Below are 22579 nucleotides of genomic sequence, written 5' to 3' on the forward strand. Positions count from 1 at the left end.
ATCTGATCCCGTCTTCAGGTGAAAAAACTTAACTAACACATTACAACTAACAATACACAAACGCCCAACCTAAGTTGGAATACACTACCGAGGGTAGTAGTCAAAAAATATGCACTGTATAGCAGTCAAGTCATGATACAACATGCAATTAATAACAAATCACAAAACACTATAATCTATAAAAGGTTTACGTACAAAAAACTCACACAATGGAACACTAACATTACCGTACGCTATGACTCCACCAATGAGACCCTCCCCACCAATGGGACCAATGAGAAACGTTGTGTATTGTTTTTTTACATTCGTGATGGAAAATGTCCGCAATAAACCTTTGAACAACATTTAATCCCGGTTGAGATTACATATTGAACATACATAAATTTTATTTTCCATATAGAGTTAACTTTTTATTAGACTACCCCCTTTATTTGTAAAAAATGTTTTTAGGGATGGTTTCGAATAAAAAAAAATATATCCACCATTTTCCAATATGGCCAACAACTTTGTTATTTCTTATGGAATACGCTGTAAAAAAAGTACGCTGTTAAAAGCTATTTTTTTATTCGTGTAATTGTTTCTCTAAACCTACCCCATTTAGGAGTTACAGCTTGTTATATCTAAAAGAAAGGCTTGTGGTGTACATTCGGCATCCTATAGCTCATAAACGAGTAAGTTGAGAGAGAAAGTGCAAAGAATAAATAAGTCACATATAAGTCCTCGTTCAAAAAAAATATAAAATACGTCAAAAAATACTGATTTTGTTGTTTTAAAAATGGCCACCATTTTCAAAAATGGTAGCTTACTTTGATATTGGAACAATTTATTTTATGGTTTTTTTATGTAGATGTGATTTGAAAACTTGTTTATTCTTCGTATTTTCGCTCTTAACTTTACTCGTTTATGAGCTACAGGATGCAGGATGTACTCACAAAGAGAAAAATGTCAAGAATAAAAAGGTTTAAAAATTGTGCGTTTACATTCTAAAACAATCATAAAATACAGGGTATTCCATAGGACTAACAAAGTTGTCAGCCATGTTGGAAAATGGTGAACATATTTTTAAAATTCGAAATCACAAAAAAAATCTTAAAATAAAGGGTAGTGTCCCATAAGAAGTTAACTCTATATCTCGTAATAAAAAAGTTATCTATTGGTTCACTTTAGGTGAGACACCCTGTATAAATAAAAGAGAGCGTACCTGTATAATAAAATGAGGCTCTGGCGTACAGCAGCAAATGCACGATATTCATTCATATGTATCCACTACAGTCTGTATATGATACAGAATGAGCTACATAACTTTAATATAATCTATATAAAGCGGCAAATTCAAATACAAAAACCATAATATACGTAATTTTTTTCATTGTTGCGGTGCACAAAAAAGCCAGAGTCCTGTAAAATCAATATACTGTACTATCTATAACCACTATATGCAAACAAACTGTTAATAACTATGTATCGTTTTAAAATGTAAACTATGCACCCCAAATTTTGTATCAAACATTTTGTTGTGCGACCTCGTATAAAAAATCTACAAAGAAAGTTTCATAAATTAATCCGTAAAAATTGTTTTTTTATGTTTATTATATTTTTTAACTATGAATATTTAGGATACCATGGTAAATACACTTTTTGTAGAATATCGTAACGCAAAATGATTAATAAAAGATTGCGTTATTATACTTACCCGTTTTAAAGTTATAGCTTAATTTCTAAGAGACTGTAAATCTATCTAAAAAGGGGGGTTGAGGAAAGCACAAAGGGGTAGGAGTGGGGACTTTTGGGAAAATGCTCATCTCAACATGGTCCAACAGCATAGAAAAATTCAGCTTTCCCATAGTTACTTACAACATCAAACCTATATTGACTGTGGGCTACGTACCGTCCATGCGCGCCTCGATACTACTACGAATTTTCCACGTTTACTCTTACTGAAATCAACGTAGCTCTGTTGTTTTTGCACAGATTTCTTTAAACTTGGTGCTGTTGTACTACTTGTTAGTTTTTCTAACCATAAATAGTTTGTAACATGCCCTAAACAAGCGCAATATTTCCGATATTTCATTTTAAAGTATTTTTAAATTTTATTTTTTGCAATAAATGTTGATTAGCGCCTAAACTATAAGAGATAGAATAAAGGTTGTAATAACCTTTTTAAAAGACAATATATTTAGGCGTTGATAGACGCTTAATTCGCCTTTCTATCATTAACCGTTTGTGAGTTAGACGCGGAAACGTAAACCGATGACCCGCGCAACTTCCCCCCCTCCCCCCCGAGTTGTGACCACCCTAGAAATGCGACATCATCGATTTTTTTCATCTACTAGATGTCCCCAACAATAATCAAAAGTCAAATTTTGTCAGACTTTCAGTGCATACTCAACCCGTTTAGCGCCTGGACTATCAAAATTGACTGATGAAAATAATATTGTACATAAAAATCAAAAAGGACAATGACAATCAACAAGCAAAAATAACAAGATTTATTACTAATAGCAATTAACAATAAAGGGTAAGACATAAATTAACGGCAGACTATTATATGTCTTATCTATCTATCTATCTATCTATCTATCTATCTATCTATCTATCTATCTATCTATCTATCTATCTATACTATTATAAAGAAGAGGTGGTGTCTGTGTGTGTGTGTGTTTGTATGAGGTAATCTCAAAAACTACTGAACCGACTGGGCTCAAATTGCACACAAATGAAGCTACAGCTCCGAGGATACATATAGAACTATTCCCGCTTCGATATTGTCCTAGGGTTCTGCCCCGTGGGCTTTCAAATATTTGAGGTGAAAGATTTAAAAGTAAATATTGATTGATGGTATCCATGGTAACAAAGAACAAACCTACAAAGTTTAAAAATGTAAACAAGCAGAACTAACTGTCAAATGAATTTTGATTTCATAATTCCACACAGCTGGTTCAAACATATTAAATACTGCACGAATATTAGAACAGAGAGGGAATATTAGAACAGAGAGGGTAAGGATTATAAATTTAAAATAATGATGTCACTAGCCCGAATGTAAACATTATTTAACATTACTTAAATGGAGCTGTCAAACCATATGTTAATGTAATTTGAATTTCATTAGTATATGATTCTTTCATTTACTTCATTTGTTTTGTTTATGATCTATTATACTGAGTCTGTTCTAATATTTGTGAAATGCTGTAATAATATTTTACAGGAAATAATTCGTTGTAAAAAAAATCGTTCATGGATATAGGGAATAATTAAGATTCTATAATCATTGCCGTATCAACCTAGGCTCTTATCGTGAGTTTTATGAGGTTTTTTTTATTTTTTTTTTTTTGTGTAAACAGTAATAACCCCCGCCGCAGCAAATCTATAGACTAAGCGAATTTCCATTTGCCTGATTAAAATTTCACTAAAATATGTTATAAAATTACTCTTACTTTCCATATTTATTTCTATTTTCCTATTTTTCGGTTTGGAACTATGTGATAGCTTTTCGTTTACAGTGCAAACCATGAAATACATTCTTTTATTATACCTTAAAATCTAACATTGGTTTTGTATCGTAGGTAGCATAAATAAGTATTCACAGTATGAGTTAACAAAAACGTACTATTATCAAGTTAAGTAGGACAGTTAAATTTTGTTTCTAAATTTGGCATTTGGAAAACCATTTGGCATGTTTCTAAGAACCAACATTGTCTCTTTTTTGACCCCGTTGCAAGGCACGGGTATAGCTGCTAGCAAATACGAATAGTAGCACTGATTTGCAGTAGCTGTTCAATGGCGCTACTAATTGCACCAACGGGATTGATTTGTTTAGTATCTAATATGAATTAGAGATATGTGGTAGAAAATTAGGGCTATGGTAGATACTGTAGGACATTATAGGATACCGTATAAATTAAAAGACCAAATTTTCTTAAACCGTGTTCTCTCCCATAACTACAAAGAGCATTTATACTTATATGCCAACCCCGTACGAAGGACGGGTACTCTGCTAGTAAATTTATAAACTACTAATCAACAACAATGGCAATCGTACTTTGTTTTGATCATTTAAATGGTTTTGTAAAAATACTGATTTTACTGTATACTGTTGTTAATTAAAAATAATTGTACAATTTTGTTAAATTGTGTTAGCCATTGATACAAAATAAAGTCAACGATGTACATGTAATCAGAAGCTAAGATGTCTGGAAAGCAAAATTATTTTAATTACAAATATTTGCAAACTGCTATTAGTTAATAACTCAAGTCAGAAGTTCGTCTTGTGTTTTCTTAACTTAATTTCTTTTTGCTCATTTTAAATCATAACTTGCAAACTCCTACTAGACTTTAACTTCACATAATGACTTGTTGTCGACATCAACAACATTTAATTTAATAAAACTAAGTAATGCTAAATGAGTTCTGTAATTATAATCTAAATATACTCTTCTTCAAGTGAGCTCTGAATTAATTAATTTGCGAAGTTGGATAAAGTCTAGAAAGTGTTGGCTAGTCCCCAACGATGCTGCAGCGTTGACGCTAGTAGGTTGCCATGGCAACCCGGCTATACAGGATCATAAGGATATGGTGATCTGCGAAACACCGACCCGAATATGCAGCATCTAGCGTCATGTTTCAAATATTTAAAAAATTTAGGGTTTGTTTTTAAAATGTATACAAGTTTTAACTTCATTTTTATCTTGATTCAATTTACTACTTAAGCTATAGCAAGTGTTACTACAAAACGCTACACCAAACTTTCGTGTTCTAATAAATTATTATTGAACAATATGTTATTGTAAAATCCTGAGTTCGCAGGTTAGAAAATTCCCACATCGATTAGACCTAGACGATTACTCCATTTGTAAAATTACACTTTGCAAAGAAGGCAAGTCTGAGAAGCCCCAGGCAGACAAATCAAGAAGAAGACGAACTGGCTTCCAACAGATAAGCCTGATTTATTTTCCCGCTTAACTCACTGTTCAGCTTCATCGCCGCTTTACTTCTTATAAATTTAACAAGTAAATAAAAGAACTACTTTTATGTAGACAATAAGTAGTTCGCATAACTATTTGTTGGTATTGACGAAGCAGCTACATTCTATAATTTTGTTTCGTATTTTGACTCAACTTGATTTAAAACTAACCTTTTTGTGGGTATGCATAGTAACTATTTACAAATTGCTTAACAACATAGGCCTACTAAAAAATTCCCATTGTTTGCGGCAAGATGAAAGTAAAAATTTATCATTTGAAATTACTTAAACAATAATTATATCAGCCCTAATTAAACAATATAATTCAAGGAACATGAACAAAGCAAATGTATTATGGGGGTTTCCCCAGGTGTAAATTTATTAGGTTAAAAAAAACACGGGAAGTGGCTGTAACTTTTTTTGTCAGCAATTTTCTCTATCTGTAAAATTTTTTTTTCCTTAAAACAAGCCATAGCCATAATTCCTTTATAAACCCAACTATTTGTCTCTCTGTCATGAGTTACCTACCTTGAACCCTAGATCTTAACGAAAAATCTGCCAGAAAAATCCTATCAGATATTGGCTTAAGGTTTTATTTATAGTCTTCTTTAGTTAAGACTTTTATACGTGGTATTTTTTTTGTTGACAATCTACAGAAAAAAACGATAACATACCCTAAGTAATGTCTGAAAGTTTAAGATTCACAGTTTAAAGTTTACAGGGTGTTCATTAAGGGATGTTGCAAACTTCAGGGGCTGGTAGTACTTATCAATTTAAAATAAAAATCATAAAACATAGATCGATAAAAACTTGTTTAGCCGCTAGCCGCGATTTTGTATTTTTTTACAAAACAATTTATATCTCAAGAATTATTCAAGTTACGGAAACCAAACTTTGCACATTCAATTATTGTGTTAAGAGGCAATTTAAAAAAAAGTTATGTAGTTTTCTTTTAAATTAACAAAATGGCGGCAATTTAAAAACTTTAAACTAATATTACAAAAATATGGCTGATTCAATGAAAAGAATTCAAGGAGACTATTATTTAGCATTTTTGATTCCCTATATAATGATTCCAAGTTCAAAAAGAACAAATAAAAATAGATGAAATATCACGATTTTTAGTTGTAAAAATGGGCTAGAATAAGGCTGAGCTAGTCAGGTTTGTCTCATTTTAAAACAAAAAAACCATGATTTTTCAGCTATTTTATTCAATCTTTTTGAACTTGATACTGTTTAATAAAAATTTTAAATGCTAAATGAGTGTTCTTGACAGTTTTTCATTAAATCAGCCATATATTAGTTAGTAGGCCTAATTTAAGTTTAACGTTTTAAATTGCCGCCAATTTGTTTATTTATTAGTTTGATTAGTACTATATCCCCTGAAGTTTGTGACACCCCTTTATGAACCCTGTATAGTAGTCTACATTTTTACTGGCGGACTACTATAAAAGATAATAGAGTAAAGATTAAAATTAACTTATAATTAAGCAGAAACAATTCTTCATACTTACCTTAATTTGAGATTTAAATGGGATTTAATTAATACAGTGTAGAACACATACATAGAACATACACAAATTAGAAATAAAAATTGTATTTATGATATCAATTAAAATCACTTTATAAACAAATTGAGTAAATGAGTAAATGCTTGCATGTAAATATCAGATTTGAAGTTGACAGATAGGGAGGGGATTTATGGATGAATAGGTGATCCATTTTAAGCTTGATTCATTTTAGCAAAGATATTTGAGAAGCGGTTTTAAATTTCACGAGTATATAAAAGTTTACTTTAATTCCAAAAGACTTACATGACAGATTTGTTCAACACTTACTTGTGAGCATTAGGTAAGTTTGAAAAACATACATATGGGAGTGTTAAACTCGTAAGTAATAATTTTATTGGATCAAAATTATGAATTTTGTATGATAGTTTTCCATACTTGAATACAAAGATAAACTTGCTAGTATAATCAGTTAATTTTTACATACCAGTATTTACTTTTTTTGTTAACAAAACAAACTTAAAAATGCCATTTATAATTTTTTACCATTAATTGGACCTCGCTGGCAGGTTTCGTTAACCTAACGAGATCAAGCTGTAATTATGAATAAATACATCTGAAATTGTATATTTTTTATAGAAAGACAATTACCTACTGGTCTTAACTCTGCAAATTCTTACAAGTAATTTATTACACTAATTACACTATCTAGTTGGTAGTTTGAAAGAAAGTGCTTATAAATCTTTTTCTTAAACAGAATCAATACCCTGCTATTGAAGCTGGGAATTTATGATCTATGCCAGAATTCTGAGGTCAGCGCAGATCCATTAGCAAATCAGTTCCAGACCATTTACTCCTCACTGATTCAGAACGTTTGTATTTCTCTATTGGATTCGGGGATATTTTAGTTCCGCAGTTATGTTTATAATTAAAACAGAAATTGCAAACTATTCAAAAACTGATATGATACACTATAATCTAAATAGATTGCATAAGTAATCAGACAACTATGCAAAATAGCACGAAAGAAAAAATTACCTGTTAGCTTCAATTTATAAAACAGGATACGTTAGGTTATAAATTTGAATAAGAGAATGACTTATTTATTTTTAGTACAGTGCAATTAGACCTGAACCGGACATCCAAAGTGAAAGCACACTTTTGGTCCAAGTTGTTCGGTACAGTCCACATAATGTTTGGTAAAAAGTTACACCCATTTGAACTCGGGTTTTGGGGGACGGGCGGGGGTTGGGAGGTTGGAAATATTGCACTTTTTTTGTTTTTATTGGATATCTCAGAAACTATGCATTTTCTTAGTACATAATACCTCCTATACAAAAATAATTTACACAAAATTCTAAACAAGAATGGTCCTCTTCATTATCTATTTAAAGAGTGAATGGTTACAGAAGCTTAAAAACTGAAATTTTTCAACCATCTTTAACGCTTTTAAAGTACCGGGGGTAGTTAAATATTAAAAAAAAATTACAAAATAAAGCTACAAAGCTTGAAACAAAGTCACTGGATACAAAAATAATGTTAATTCATTATTTAGTGATACGATACCTTCTCAAGGGGGCGGCCCGCTAGGGGTCAGAAGAAAATATTTAAGGTAAGCATAGGTTGATATGTACATCAAATTAAAGGTCTTTGTTAGTAAAATACATTGCCGAACTCAAAGGGGCAACCGAGTCAAAATGGCAGCCATTCAAATATTTCTTGAATTTGTTATTTTGAATCTTCATGAGATTCATGAGATTTAACATCTGTTGTGAGTCGGACTGCATTGTTGAGGATTATGTCAGAGTGAAATATTTGCTATAATCCCCTGAACATGTAGCCAGTTAGCTGTTTAATAAAAGAGTTGGGTGAGCCTCTAAGAGAATGATACTATTAAAGTTCCAGTTACAATTATATTTTTAGTTTTTTTCATTTTAAACGAGTGGGACACAATATTTAACAGTAAGTACCTTACATTCTGTCATAGTATAAAAGTTTGTGTTAAGTTCAAGAGGTACTTTACATACTCTGTCAGTAGCCAATTGAATTAAGTGTCTTTTATAAAACCAGCCATAACTTTAACATGGGAATTGAATGTCAACTTCGAGGTACCGTCTATAAATATTTGATTCAGAGAAGTAAATGAAACACATTATTGAGATTCCGCTTTTAATCACAGGCCGTCTTCTACTTGTGGCTGAGGTTTTCTCCTGGCTAACTCATCCTGAATTTCCTGCAACGTCTTCCCCTTAGTTTCCACGACGACAAGCAGAGTGAAGCCACATGCAATGAAACATGCGGCCGCAAACATCCAGTAGTTGACGTACATCCCTATGGAGTCTGCGAGGAACAGATACACTCGGTTGAGGAACAGAGCGGACAGGGCGAGAACGATAGACGTGATGGCAGAGGCGTTCGCTTTTATATTGGCTGCCAAAACCTGGTTGGGTCAAAAAATTTAACATGACAAGGTGTGATTTATGTTTTTCAAACACAATTACTCTCACTACACTAAATTTAAATGTTTTAAATGTGAAAAAATTGCATATAAATTGTTACTGAAGTTGTAAATATTTATGAAACAAGATATTTTTGTACTAAATTATCAGCAACCTATCTTAGAATAAACTAACAATAATGTTAAACTGTTGAGTACCAAATCAGGTACAAACAAGAGACAATAGGAGAATCTTGATTAAAAATTGCAGGAACTATAGCTTTTTTTTAATTATTTGATTTTATTCATACAATCGATAGTTTGATCCCTAACACCAAGTTGTTAACTTTTCTTTGGAAACATAAGTCCTATATACATCATATATATATAACTGTTATATAGATACATTTTTTACTATTGATGTACTATTTGATATTTAGTAAATGAAGTTAACACTTTTTATTCATAATAATCAATAAAGGTGCTACTGCAATACTGAATATCTTGAAATTGAAAGTATCTAGGTTCATCATACAATGAAAGTTGTCTTTGGTTTTCAAGAGATTTTAAGGTTGGCTAGAACCATTGGGTGACAACATTTTCCCTTAGTTAAGTCATTGGTAATCCTCAATATCTAGCCAATATCAATATCAGACCACCAAGACAAAAGTCTTGCACTCCAACCCCCACCTCTATACCCCTAAGTCTAAATTACTAATAATCAATCTGACTTTACAAGTGTATCAATGAAATTGCACTCCTTGAAGCAATCAATATTTTAAACATACAACTTTCCTGGTCCTTGAGACATTGGCATTCAAAGTGTTAATACATTTCTCACCTCTCCTTTGATGGCCATGCCGATCGGTCCCAGTCCAAGGGAGTAGAGCAGAGCGTGCAGTAGGAAACATGTGAAGGGGACCCAGCTGACTCCTCGGACGTTCACGGAGGTGGCAGAGTCCAGGTAGAACCAGACACCAGCTAGCAGTACAGCACAGCCACAGCCGAAGGAGGATACAGAGAGCAGCACCTTACGCCCCAGTCGGTCAACCAGCTGCCAACAAATACTGCTTTGGTAATTTGAATAATGATTCTATTCGTGAATGAACTTCATTTTAACTCTTTTTAGTTTGAAACAAGTTAAACAATTCATATTTTGTCATCAGTGGTTGTTATTTTTTGTTAAGTCATTTTAGTCTAAAAACACAAAATTGGTTTATTTTAAATTTTTCTAATACATTTTCCAAAGGTGTTACTATGAATATGTACTTTTGGAAATTCACTGGGTTATAAGAAGATAGGCGGTACCACTTTTTTATTTTCATATATTTTTCCTCAACAGCTAACTGACATGAGTCTCACAGAGATACAGTTATGAAAAGTTAAAATTAAATAAGTAAAATATGTACAGTTATTACACTATTTTACTTTCGTTTGAGAATTTTACAATAGGGTGGAAATATTTGACAGTTTGAACACGCTTGCTATAGAGTTATTCACTTCAATGGAACAATATTACAAATTACAGTAGAACTAACGCTCGCTGCTGCGTAACTTTGCTGCCGATACACTGAATTACAGTAAAAACAATAGTAGTCATACTGGAGGGCAATGTTCTGCAATAAAACTGGCTTTGGACATAGTACTAAGTGATTCTGATAGATAGCAGCACTACCCAGGTTGCAGTCGGTAAAGTAGTGTCGCTATCTAGCAGGAAAGAGGTGGGACAAAGCCCTGTTCTATCGACCCTGGTGGTGATTTTGGGAAACTATATTTTTTATTGTCAGAAAAGTACGTCCCCATGAGCTGCAAAGAAATATAGGACGCTCGTGACAAGCTGGCTGATCCATGAAAACGTTAAACAACAATGAACGGTAACATTCTGGAACGTTCCTAGCTCCTGGCGCCGTGGCACGGCTGACGTTCCGGAACGTCCGTAGCAGCGAACGTGTTAAACCGACGTCCCCAAAAACTCTTCAAACGGGCTGATTACTGTGACATTCGATTTAAATTTAGGAGAGGGTTGTATTAAGACACATGATCATTGGTCTCAAATCTTTCCCACGAGAACATACGTTTCAGTACTGCCCACTTCCTGCCAATCTAGTCCGGTTAAGCTGCTGATAAAAATTGTCCGGTTAAAGATATATGTCATTTCCACCGAGTGTAGTCCGGTTAAACCGATATCTGGTTAAAAGGTGTCCGGATAAGAGGGATTCTACTGTATACACTAGACTATTTAAAAATAAAAGTTTTTTTGTTTTAGAGAGGCTCAAACGCCTTTATCCCTGGAGAAAGAGTGCCAAACTTTTCAATTTGTGATAAGTCGAGGACTGAACCGTTCGTTCTCTCAACAAAGAACAACTATACTAGCAACATACCCAACTGATTTAAACTCATTCAGTTTATTTAAATAATACAAATACATCTGCTTCTGATGTACTACCTGCATAGACAAGATGGCTGAAGAGACCCAGGTGATGCCCAGGACTATGACACACTCACTGGGACCGAAGGAGCTGAAGGCATCTTTGGGCAGAGTTGTTGAAGCGAAGGCCATCATCACACCAGTCCCAGAGAACTTGACACACACGGCTAAGACCTGATACAAATGAGAGACTTGTTGTAATCATAAGGCAGTTTTTGTAATTAATCGTGCCTTTGGCATTTGAAAAGCCTTTCTAAATTTGGCCTCTGAATATTTAAGGACTGGATAAATCTCATATAAAAAATTAAATCCAAGCACTTAGCGAACCATAGTATCTGAATGCTTTAAGAAATAATATTCAGATGCATGGTTAAGATAAATTCTTAGGTTCACCAAAATTCTCTTTATTTACATTTATTTCTGATTGGTTGAAATAAAACAAAATAAAATATTGATTTTTTTAAACTGTCAGAACAATGTTTTCTTTATAGTTAACTTTTTGATGTTTAGTTTATGTTATTTTAGGGATTGGGGGATGTTCGAATACCCTCCTATTTATACTAATTGTTGTTTTCCTTCAATATTTTGTTGTATACTATTTTGACTAATAGTGGTCTGTAAGAAATTTATTTCGGCTTTAACTGGATTTGTTTACTTATCTCATTATGTTCTTATCTTATTACTTATCTCAATACTTTCTCACCTAGGAGCAGAGGATGAGATTTCAGATTCCAAAACATTGTAAAAACATATTTATACTACTCGTCCGCAATAATCTCTCAAAACATTAGAGCAATTTTACAATCAAAACTACCCCTTAACTGTGATAACTGACTCCTATCTATATTACAAAAGTGCATAATGTAGTAATGCATAATGGAGTAATGCAAGATGTATGGGCCTACCATAAAACTCAACATCAACCAACCTACTCACTTCAACAATGAAGAAAGCCTTCCTGTTGGCATGAGTGGCAAAGATGTCCATCATTGTGCCTTTGTTCTGCATCTGACTTTTCACATTCTCTTCCATCTTGTTTATCTCTGTTTCCAGTTCGCCTTTCCCTGCGTCACCTCGTAGCCACCGCAGGGACTCACGCGCCTCGTCCTTCTTCCCCTGCATCAGGAAGTAGTATGGAGACTCTGGCATCCAGGAGAAGGTCAACAGAAAGATCACCGGCACACTGCCTGCGACAAGGGCGAGCGTACTGTAGGAGACATATGGCCCAACCTGGGAACAACATTTGTTGTGAGTTCAGACTTCATTGTTGTGATGGATTTGACAAAGGCTGTATTAACCTTCTTGGAGATTCTAAATCCCTATACTGACATTTTTTTACTAATGAATTCAAACAGGTTTTAGATCAATTTTTTAGAGTGTATACCAGAAGGGAATGTTTCTCACTATATCTGTGTTTAAGATGTAGACCTTGGCATATTTTTATCCAAATATGATTGAAAGACAAGTACAGTATTGAGTAAGATGCATATCCTAACCATAAACTTTGTAGATTTGCTTTTTAGTTTAAATTTGTTTCTTCAGCACATAATTTATCACCTTCTCTTTATCAGCTCATCAGTTGATACATTAAAAGGCAAAACAACGCAAAATGAATTCTCACCAAATAAATAAACAGGTCTCCAACGTAGGTCATGAGTGAGGAGAAATTTCCTAGAGCACCACGGATTCTAGGTTCAGCTATCTCTCCGATGTAGATGGGAGCAATAGTTGTTACCACTCCGATCCAGAAACCAGCTAGCAGACGGGCAATGTAGAGATGCAGGGGACGCTTGGCTAGCAGGATCAACGTCCAGGAGGATAGTGGCAACACTGACAAGAGAATCAGGGACCTGTGGAACATGGGAGAGTTTAGGATAGCAGCACTATGAAGAGATTATAGTACCTAAGGCACATCGCTAAGGAGTAGTAGAACTTATCAAACAATCTGTTCTGAAAATTACCTATTTTCATTTCACCTATTCACATTACTGTACGGTACTTAAACATACATTAGTATTAAGAGTCGTTGGATCCTAAACGTTCTAACTCATAAAACAATTCAAAAACTACAAAGAAAAATTCTAATCTCACAGTCCAATATATATTTAAATAACTTCAGTATTTGAAAAAATATTTTAAGATTTTAGGAACTCTTCAGCGGCTGTTTTAAATTAACATTGCTCTAATGGCGGACATATCCAAGGTGATCGTTGGCTTCCATGGACACCCTTGGACAAACAAAATTTTTAATCTCACAGTGTCCTAGATATTTAAGTTATATTCACTTTGGTGTTTGAAAAAATATTTTTGGATGATAATTACTCCTCAGCAGCTGTTTGAAATCATCCAAGATGGCCGCTAGCGTACAAGGACTTTTAATATTCTAAGATTCTGACACCTACTCATTCAAATGGCTCATTATATTTAATTTGTCAAAATTGTATGGGATCAAAACATTTTAAAATATCTTTTATCATAAATGAGGCACCTCTTACGCCCAAAACGGTCCATAAGCCAACCAGTGGGTATGGGACTGAGGAGATTTCCCATGTAGAGTAAAGACACGACCCACGCCATCTGGGAGTGATCAAGGTGTAGCGGGGCCGACGGGTCCTCTAGGCGGGGCAAGGTGGGGGAGGGCCATCCAAACGTCTCTCCAACCACCATCATCCCAAGTGTCACTAATAAAACAATATAAGAATTAGAGTAGGTCTATTATTATTTCATAGTCTAGTGATAAAGGAGACGACGGATACTCTAGGCAGGGCAAAGAGCCATCTAAACGTCTCCTTTTGAAAAAATATACAAATTATATTATTTTGTTAATTACTGCACAAGCCACAGAACATATTTTATTTCAATCAAAAAGGTGAAATTGAACATTGAACAACATTTCATTTACCTAAACCATTTAAATATTTGTTCATAACCAATCTGATATGAAATTATTATTTTTTAATAACTAAAGTTAAACTCTATTAATACATCTACATATTTTACAAAAACATAGTAATGTGCGAGTAATTATTATTATCTAAGCAGACTGCATTTTATGATATGTAAATGTTCCTTCGTTAAACATTATACAGCACATGGAAGTAATTTAGTAGAAAAGTTTGAGACAGACGTTTAGCCGGCACATGTGTCCCGAGCAGGCGAAACTTTACCGTAAGCCCACTCAGTTCATCAGGAGATTGAAACATTTACTTGATTCTCATCTGTTCGTGAAACATGTCATGACATCAACTAACAAAACCACAAACAACCGTCAAACACCACACATTAGTTTGTTTGATTTGTTAAATGTTACATTATTGTTACTAAACTTAAACTTTTTGCTTAGCTCATTAAAATTGACTTATTTGTTTAAGTTTTTTGACAGAATTTAATTTTATCACCATCAGGGTATTTAAGTATGGAGATGGTTTGGTTTTTATTATGATCTTAATTTATCAAGTTATACTGTATAGCTAGAGGGCATGGATCATCTAGGGGTAAGGGCACAGACTGTCCTTTACAGCTGATTAGAGAAAGGGCTAAATGCTCACCTCATCATCAGAAGTTAACCGGTTCAAACCTGAGAATAGTCAGTGACATTTTATAAATTTAGAAATTTACAGCTAGAGGGCATGGATCATCTAAGGACATCTGTTTTTTTACAGCTGATTAAAGAAGGGGCTAAATGCTCACCTCATCATCAGAAGTTAACCGGTTCAAACCTGAGAATAGTCAGTGGAATTTTATAGTTTTTCTAAGTCCTAAGTCATATACTGTCCTTGATACTTGTGATTTTTATAAATATGATATTGTGGGAAGAGAGGTCTGATCACTGTTAACAAAGGAGCTACATGAGGATTAACTCTTACTTAAATTGATACACCAGAATTGTGTCCCTTTCATATAGAGTATATTACGTCTAGGATCACAGTTAAGGGTGTCACTTGCCAATGACTTTTAGCTACAAGATAATGATGTAGTGGATTGGAACCGACCTAAAACTCTAGATCCACATATCTAGAAAACAAAAAAAGAATTTTCCGAGCTTATGATTTTGCTATCAAACACTCCCTAAAGTATTTCGAAGAATTTTAAAAATACTGTAAAATCTAAGGTACAAATTAAAACACTAGGTAAGCATTGTGTATACTATGTTTCTTACTTATGATGTATACTAAAGTTTTGACATTACAAGAAATACATTACCAGTGATTGCCGCCAAATATTGCCTCAAAGTTGCTTTCTCGCTCGGAGTTGAAGGTACAAGTGTCATTTTCAGTTTCTGTTCTTCCACTACACACAGATTGGTCTAAGAAAAATAATGTAATTTCAAATATTATAGTAATTTTTCAACAAGTGAGAATCTATTGTAATAAATTCCTTGGATTATTGAAAGTCTTTAAAAAATGTAAACGTTATTAGACCTTTTGCTACTTATTAGAATTGAAAAATGCAAAAACAAAATTTAGAGTACCTTGCTCTATTTACATCAAACATGAAACATTTTTTTCTTATCTTAAACCATTCCAGGGATTTTGAAAAACATGATAACGATTTGTGGTCTAATGGAGGTTAACTGAGAACTGAAGTTAAGCTAAGTACCACTAGCTACTTGTTTACAAGCTAATAGGTAACCAGGATGTTATTTACATCTATGTTGAACATCTATTTAGAATATGAAAGCCCTTCGTTACACCAAAAGGTGTATGACTTAGTTTAAAGTATTACATCATACCATTGACTTGTGGATAAGTTAATGAAGTAGACATCTCATGTATGGACCGGCAATTTTGTATGATTACCAAATTTTTCTTGATGAGCCTCTTACAAAATGTCTAGAACTACATTTTCTCCTTAAATTTTATTTATAGTTGATGTGGCATACAGTACAAGACGATATAGATATATCAGAAAGTAGGTGTATTCAACTACATTGATTTTTATACGAAAACTGACAACAACTATAACAGAATAAAATATCTACTTCTGTCCATTCTCAGAGATCCTTTACTCACCATAATGGTAAACGTGTATTATTAGTCCAGGCGCTAAACGGGTTGAGTATGCACTGAAAGTCTGACAAAATTTGACTTTTGATTATTGTTGGGGACATCTAGTAGATGAACAAAATCGATGATGTCGCATTTCTAGGGTGGTCACAACTCGGGGGGGAGGGGGGGAAGTTGCGCGGGTCATCGGTTTACGTTTCCGCGTCTAACTCACAAACGGTTAATGATAGAAAGGTGAATTAAGCGTCTATCTACGCCTAAATATATTATCTTTTAAAAAGGTTATTACAATCTTTCTTCTATCTCTTATACTTTAGGCGCTAATCAACATTTATTGCAAAAAATAAAATTTAAAATACTTAAAAATGAAATATCGGAAATATTGCGCTTGTTTAGGGCATGTTAAAACTATTTATGGTTAGAAAAACTAACAAGTAGTACAGCAACACCAAGTTTAAAGAAATCCGTGCAAAAACAACAGAGCTACGTTGATTTCAGTAAGAGTAAACGTGGAAAATTCGTAATAGTACCGAGGCGCGCATGGACGGTACGTAGCCCACAGTCGATATAGGTTTGATGTTGTATGTAACTATGGGAAAGCTGAATTTTTCTATGCTGTTAGACCATGTTGAGATGAGCATTTTCCCAAAAGTCCCCACTCCTACCCCTTTGTGCTTTCCTCTACCCCCCCTCCCCTTTTAGATAAATTTACAGTCTCTTAGAAATTAAGCTATAACCTTAAAACGGGTAAGGATAATAACGCAATCTTTTATTAATCATTTTGCGTTACGATAATCTACAAAAAGAATTATTAGATGAATAAATGATGAAGAAGATAGATGATGAAGAAGAAGAAAATGTGTTCATTGTAATAAAATATCAATACAGTGTTTTTTATTTAAATGCAAAGAACAATGGTCAAAGACCGTCTGTTTTGTGTAAGACACACTGATTTTAAAATATTTTAAAACCGTTTAAAAAAATACCATGAATCACATACAATTATTCATAAAATAAACTGATTTCCACTACAGAACATACACAAATAGCACTACATACTAATAAAGATCAGATAACAATTGAATGAATAATAAAATTTAAATGTAGCCTACTGAGAATCTGAATTTTTCCTACAAACAGTTAATAATTCATAAAACAAACCTGTTACTTTTATAATTTACTTTGATAGATACTTAACAAACAATACTTTATAATTTTTTTAAAATTACATAGGTTTTCCCAATTTTTGTATCGATATCTCAATTCCTTAATTTAATAATTATACTCCATTATCAATTCCCACCCTTTACTCCACGCCTCTTTAAGGTAATTTCCAAGTGCCCGCCAATCTTTGCCATTTAAAAATCAAAAAAACTCATATTCATTTAAATATAACTTGTTAGACCAAAATTGACGTATCTTTTTTTAAATTGGAGATTCTGCTATAAAAGGGTACACGTTTCATCCCGGTTGAGATTACATAGTGAACATACACAAATTTTATTTTCCATATAGTGTTAACTTTTTATTAGACGACCCCTTTTAATAATTGTAAAAAATGTTTTTAGGGATGGTTACGAATAAAAAAAATATATCCACAATTTTCCAATATGGCCAACAACTTTGTTATTTCTTATGGAATACGCTGTATTTTAGTATTCTTTTACAATTTAAAAGCTATTTTCTTATTCGTGACATTTTTTCTCTAAACCTACCCCATTTAGGAGTTACAGCGTGTTATATCTAAAAGAAAGGCTTGTGGTGTACATTCGGCATCCTGTAGCTCATAAACGAGTAATTTGAGGGAGAAAGTGCAAAGAATAAATAAGTCACATATAAGTCCTCGTTCAAAAAAATATATAAAATACGTTAAAAAATACTGATTTTGTTGTTTTAAAAATGGCCACTATTTTCAAAAATGCTAGCTTACTTTGATATTGGAACAATTTATTTTATGGTTTTTTTTTTTAAATGTAGATGTGATTTGAAAACTTGTTTATTCTTTGTATTTCCGTGTGAGGATGCAGGATGTACTCACAAACCATTTCTTTTTCGATGTAACTCCTAAACAAGTAGCTTTAGAGAAAAATGTCAAAAATAAAAATGTTTAAAAGTTGTGCGTTTACATTCTAAAACAATCAATAAATACAGGGTATTCCATAGGACTAACAAAGTTGTCAGCCATATTAGAAAATGGCGAACATATTTTTAAAAGTCGAAACCACTAAAAAAAAATCTTAAAATAAAGGGTAGTGTCCCATAAGAAGTTAACTCTATATCTCATAATAAAAAAGTTATCTATTGGTTCACTTTAGGTGAGACACCCTGTATAATAAAATGAGGCTCTGGCGTACAGCAGCAAATGCACGATATTCATTCATATGTATCCACTACAGTCTGTATATGTACTGAATGAGCTACATAACGTTAATATAATCTATATAAAGCGGCAAATTCAAATACAAAAACCATAATATACGTAATTTTTTCATTGTTGCGGTGCACAAAAAAGCCTGAGTCCTAAACCTACCCCATTTAGGAGTTACAGCGTGTTATATCTAAAAGAAAGGCTTGTGGTGTACATTCGGCATCCTGTAGCTCATAAACGAGTACCTAAGTTGAGGGAGAAAGTGCAAAGAATAAATAAGTCACATATAAGTCCTCGTTCAAAAAATATATAAAATACGTTAAAAAATACTGATTTTGTTGTTTTAAAAATGGCCACCATTTTCAAAAATGCTAGCTTACTTTGATATTGGAACAATTTATTTTATGGTTTTTTTAAAATGTAGATGTGATTTGAAAACTTGTTTATTCTTTGTATTTCCGTGTGAGGATGCAGGATGTACTCACAAACCATTTCTTTTTCGATGTAACTCCTAAACAAGTAGCTTTAGAGAAAAATGTCAAGAATAAAAATGTTTAAAAGTTGTGCGTTTACATTCTAAAACAATCATAAAATACAGGGTATTCCATAGGACTAACAAAGTTGTCAGCCATATTGGAAAATGGCGAACATATTTTTAAAATTCGAAACCTCTAAAAAAAAATCTTAAAATAAAGGGTAGTGTCCCATAAGAAGTTAACTCTATATCTCATAATAAAAAAGTTATCTATTGGTTCACTTTAGGTGAGACACCCTGTATAATAAAATGAGGCTCTGGCGTACAGCAGCAAATGCACGATATTCATTCATATGTATCCACTACAGTCTGTATATGTACTGAATGAGCTACATAACGTTAATATAATCTATATAAAGCGGCAAATTCAAATACAAAAACCATAATATACGTAATTTTTTCATTGTTGCGGTGCACAAAAAAGCCTGAGTCCTGTAAAATCAATATACTGTACTATCTATAACTACTATATGCAAACAAACTGTTAATAACTATGTATCATTTTAAAATGTAAACTATGCTCCCCAAATTTTGTATCAAACATTTTGTTGTGCGACCTCGTATAAAACATCTACAAAGAAAAGTTTCATAAATTAATCCGTAAACAATATTTTTTTATGTTTATGATATTTTTTAACTATGAATATTTAGGATACCATGGTAAACACCTTTTGTAGAATATCGTAACGTAAAATGATTAATAAAAGATTGCGTTATTATCCTTACCCGTTTTAAAGTTATAGCTTAATTTCTAAGAGACTGTAAATTTATCTAAAAGGGGGGGGGTAGAGGAAAGCACAAAGGGGTAGGAGTGGGGACTTTTGGGAAAATGCTCATCTCAACATGGTCTAACAGCATAGAAAAATTCAGCTTTCCCATAGTTACATACAACATCAAACCTATATCGACTGTGGGCTACGTACCGTCCATGGGTGCCTCGGTACTACTACGAATTTTCCACGTTTACTCTTACTGAAATCAACGTAGCTCTGTTGTTTTTGCACGGATTTCTTTAAACTTGGTGTTGTTGTACTACTTGTTAGTTTTTCTAACCATAAATAGTTTTAACATGCCCTAAACAAGCGCAATATTTCCGATATTTCATTTTTAAGTATTTTTAAATTTTATTTTTTGCAATAAATGTTGATTAGCGCCTAAAGTATAAGAGATAGAAGAAAGATTGTAATAATCTTTTTAAAAGACAATATATTTAGGCGTAGATAGACGCTTAATTCACCTTTCTATCATTAACCGTTTGTGAGTTAGACGTGGAAACGTAAACCGATGACCCGCGCAACTTCCCCCCTCCCCCCCGAGTTGTGACCACCCTAGAAATGCGACATCATCGATTTTGTTCATCTACTAGATGTCCCCAACAATAATCAAAAGTCAAATTTTGTCAGACTTTCAGTGCATACTCAACCCGTTTAGCGCCTGGACTATATAGTCTTCTAATTAATCAATGTATTATTTTCCTTTTATTGTAAGCTAAAACCACAAAATTTTGTATTTTATTTAATGTAAATATTAGTTATACAATTTTAAGTATAACTCATGGAAATACTCTACTACTGAAGCTAGTAGCTCCATAAATCTATGTGTTTCTTTCTGCAATTCTAGAGCATTTTAATTTTTTTTTCTGGAGCACAGGAAATTTTGTGGATATCCTGACCATTTCCCACACATCCCACAGAGATCACAGGATTTGAGAATGTCCCTATAGTTCGGCCGCTTAGAAAACGACCTGCGCGCTAATGCTAAACCAATGCTGGAGGAGGTCGTTTTCTAAGCGGCCGACCTATAGGACTCTAGGATATTATACATATCCCACACAAACAAATGCATTTTGGGGGTTTCCTTGGGACTTCCTATGGATATTCACAGTAGACTACATAAAACATATTTTATTGTATTGGATGTATTTTTTTTTTCAAGTGAAAATTTCCTAAGAAACGTAATTAAAAAGTATTTCAATCTTATTTAGAATCAATACATAATCATAAACCTTCAATTAACAAATCCTAAGTATAAAATATTGATATACCTATTAAGCATTAGTTAGCTAAAATTAAATGATAAAAACAAATTTGTAGATATCAATCATCACGCTGGATATTAAGTTTACATTTTCAAGAGTCATTCTGATCGGAAGAGGAGGGAGGTTGGTTTCCAATATCATTTACCTTGGGTGGCTTTTAAAAGATTTGCAATTTAAATGTCTTCTCAACGTCAAATTGTTAAGGGTGACAGCTGAGGGGATTTGAAAAACATTATTATTTTTATACGACTTGTTTGAAATCCATAAATCTTAGAATGCAGGGATTGTAAATTATTAAATAAGATAAGACAATGTACAATTACTTGTAAAAAAAGTTAAAATTTATGGTCTCTTATCTTCAGTTCAAGTCTTCAACTTAATCAAAACTTTTGTTTTAGTTATTGTTATTCTATTTAGTCAAAATTAATGTTTCTGGCCCCTGGACTATATCGTTAAGACAATAATAGGTTTTTACATACCTCCGTCAAATAGTCCAACGATTAATATTGCACATCAGCTTACATATTTTGTTGCACAGACAAAATTTTCAAAGCCTGCAACTCTTCAAACACAATTAAAACACGGACGACAGAAACACAAAAAACATTAAAACGGTACGAACACCATTTGTGTATTTGTTCATAAATGTTTGTTGTGTATTCGTACCATTTTAATGATTTTTGTGTTCGTGTCGTCCGTGTTTTAATTGTGTTTTTGACAAGTTGCAAGCTTTGAACATGTTGTCTATGCAACAAAACATGTAAGCTGATGTGCAATTTTAATCGTTGGACTATTTGACGTAGGTATGTAAAAAACCTATTATTGTCTTATTTTATTTAGGATTTTGTGCTGGATCCAAGTTGTTAGGAGTTAGGACCAAATATTTGCACTCACTCAAGAATTTTAAAATCAAAGTGATTCGATTCTCAAACAGTTGAGAATTGTTTTAATAATATTTGGGAGTTCCTAAATAAATTCCTGGTTATATGTACTGAAAAAATATATGTTATAGAGGCTAGATAAAATATTTATTTGGAAATCAATTTGAAACTCTATCAATGTAATCATGATTTTTGTGTTCATACTTTGACAAAAAAAATCTTACCCTAATCAGTAGGCCTAAGCCTCAAATGTAAACAGTGATATGTTACTCACATGGTTAAGGCCCGAGTGACTGTTGCGATCTGATATACTATCACAAGGCCAGATGGCAGATACAACTGCTGATAAGAGCTGAAGAGGGCAAACATCAACTGTGGACACTTAATGACTGACCTTTGACACCCATCAAACATC

At 33.1% G+C, this 22579-nt stretch overlaps 1 protein-coding gene across 4 annotated transcripts; it reads right to left on the reverse strand.

Annotated features, from left to right (window-relative positions):
- Positions 1–8507: 8507 nt before the first annotated feature.
- On the reverse strand, positions 8508–22526 carry LOC128991591 (facilitated trehalose transporter Tret1-2 homolog). Of its 4 annotated transcripts, none has more exons than XM_054414609.1 (8): positions 22439–22526; positions 15540–15626; positions 13825–14017; positions 12958–13186; positions 12273–12566; positions 11355–11510; positions 9750–9962; positions 8508–8911 (listed from the first exon to the last, which is right to left on the reverse strand). In XM_054414609.1, the coding sequence occupies exons 2-8, from the start codon at positions 15604–15606 to the stop codon at positions 8645–8647; spliced, it is 1419 nt and encodes a 472-aa protein (XP_054270584.1). In that variant the 5' UTR covers positions 15607–15626; positions 22439–22526; the 3' UTR covers positions 8508–8644. The 4 variants fall into 4 exon arrangements, with proteins under 4 accessions (XP_054270584.1, XP_054270581.1, XP_054270582.1 ...); XM_054414606.1 differs by having other exon boundaries at positions 15540–15642; positions 22439–22520; XM_054414607.1 differs by lacking the exon at positions 22439–22526 and adding an exon at positions 22389–22413 and having other exon boundaries at positions 15540–15642.
- Between the last annotated feature and the right edge of the window lie 53 nt (positions 22527–22579).

The sequence above is a fragment of the Macrosteles quadrilineatus genome, unplaced genomic scaffold, assembly GCF_028750875.1.
Source record: "Macrosteles quadrilineatus isolate MER2022 unplaced genomic scaffold, UCM_ALF_1.0 Scaffold_4__1_contigs__length_99947679, whole genome shotgun sequence".
In the NCBI taxonomy this organism is placed as follows: domain Eukaryota; kingdom Metazoa; phylum Arthropoda; class Insecta; order Hemiptera; family Cicadellidae; genus Macrosteles; species Macrosteles quadrilineatus.

Coding starts and splice junctions, on each gene's coding strand:
- LOC128991591 (XM_054414609.1), bottom strand. CDS start 15,606: ATGACACTTGTACCTTCAACTCCGAGCGAGAAAGCAACTTTGAGGCAA. Junction 14,018..15,539: donor ATATTTGGCGGCAATCACTG/GTAATGTATTTC, acceptor TTGTTTTATTAG/TGACACTTGGGATGATGGTG. Junction 11,511..12,272: donor AGGCTTTCTTCATTGTTGAA/GTGAGTAGGTTG, acceptor CATTTGTATCAG/GTCTTAGCCGTGTGTGTCAA.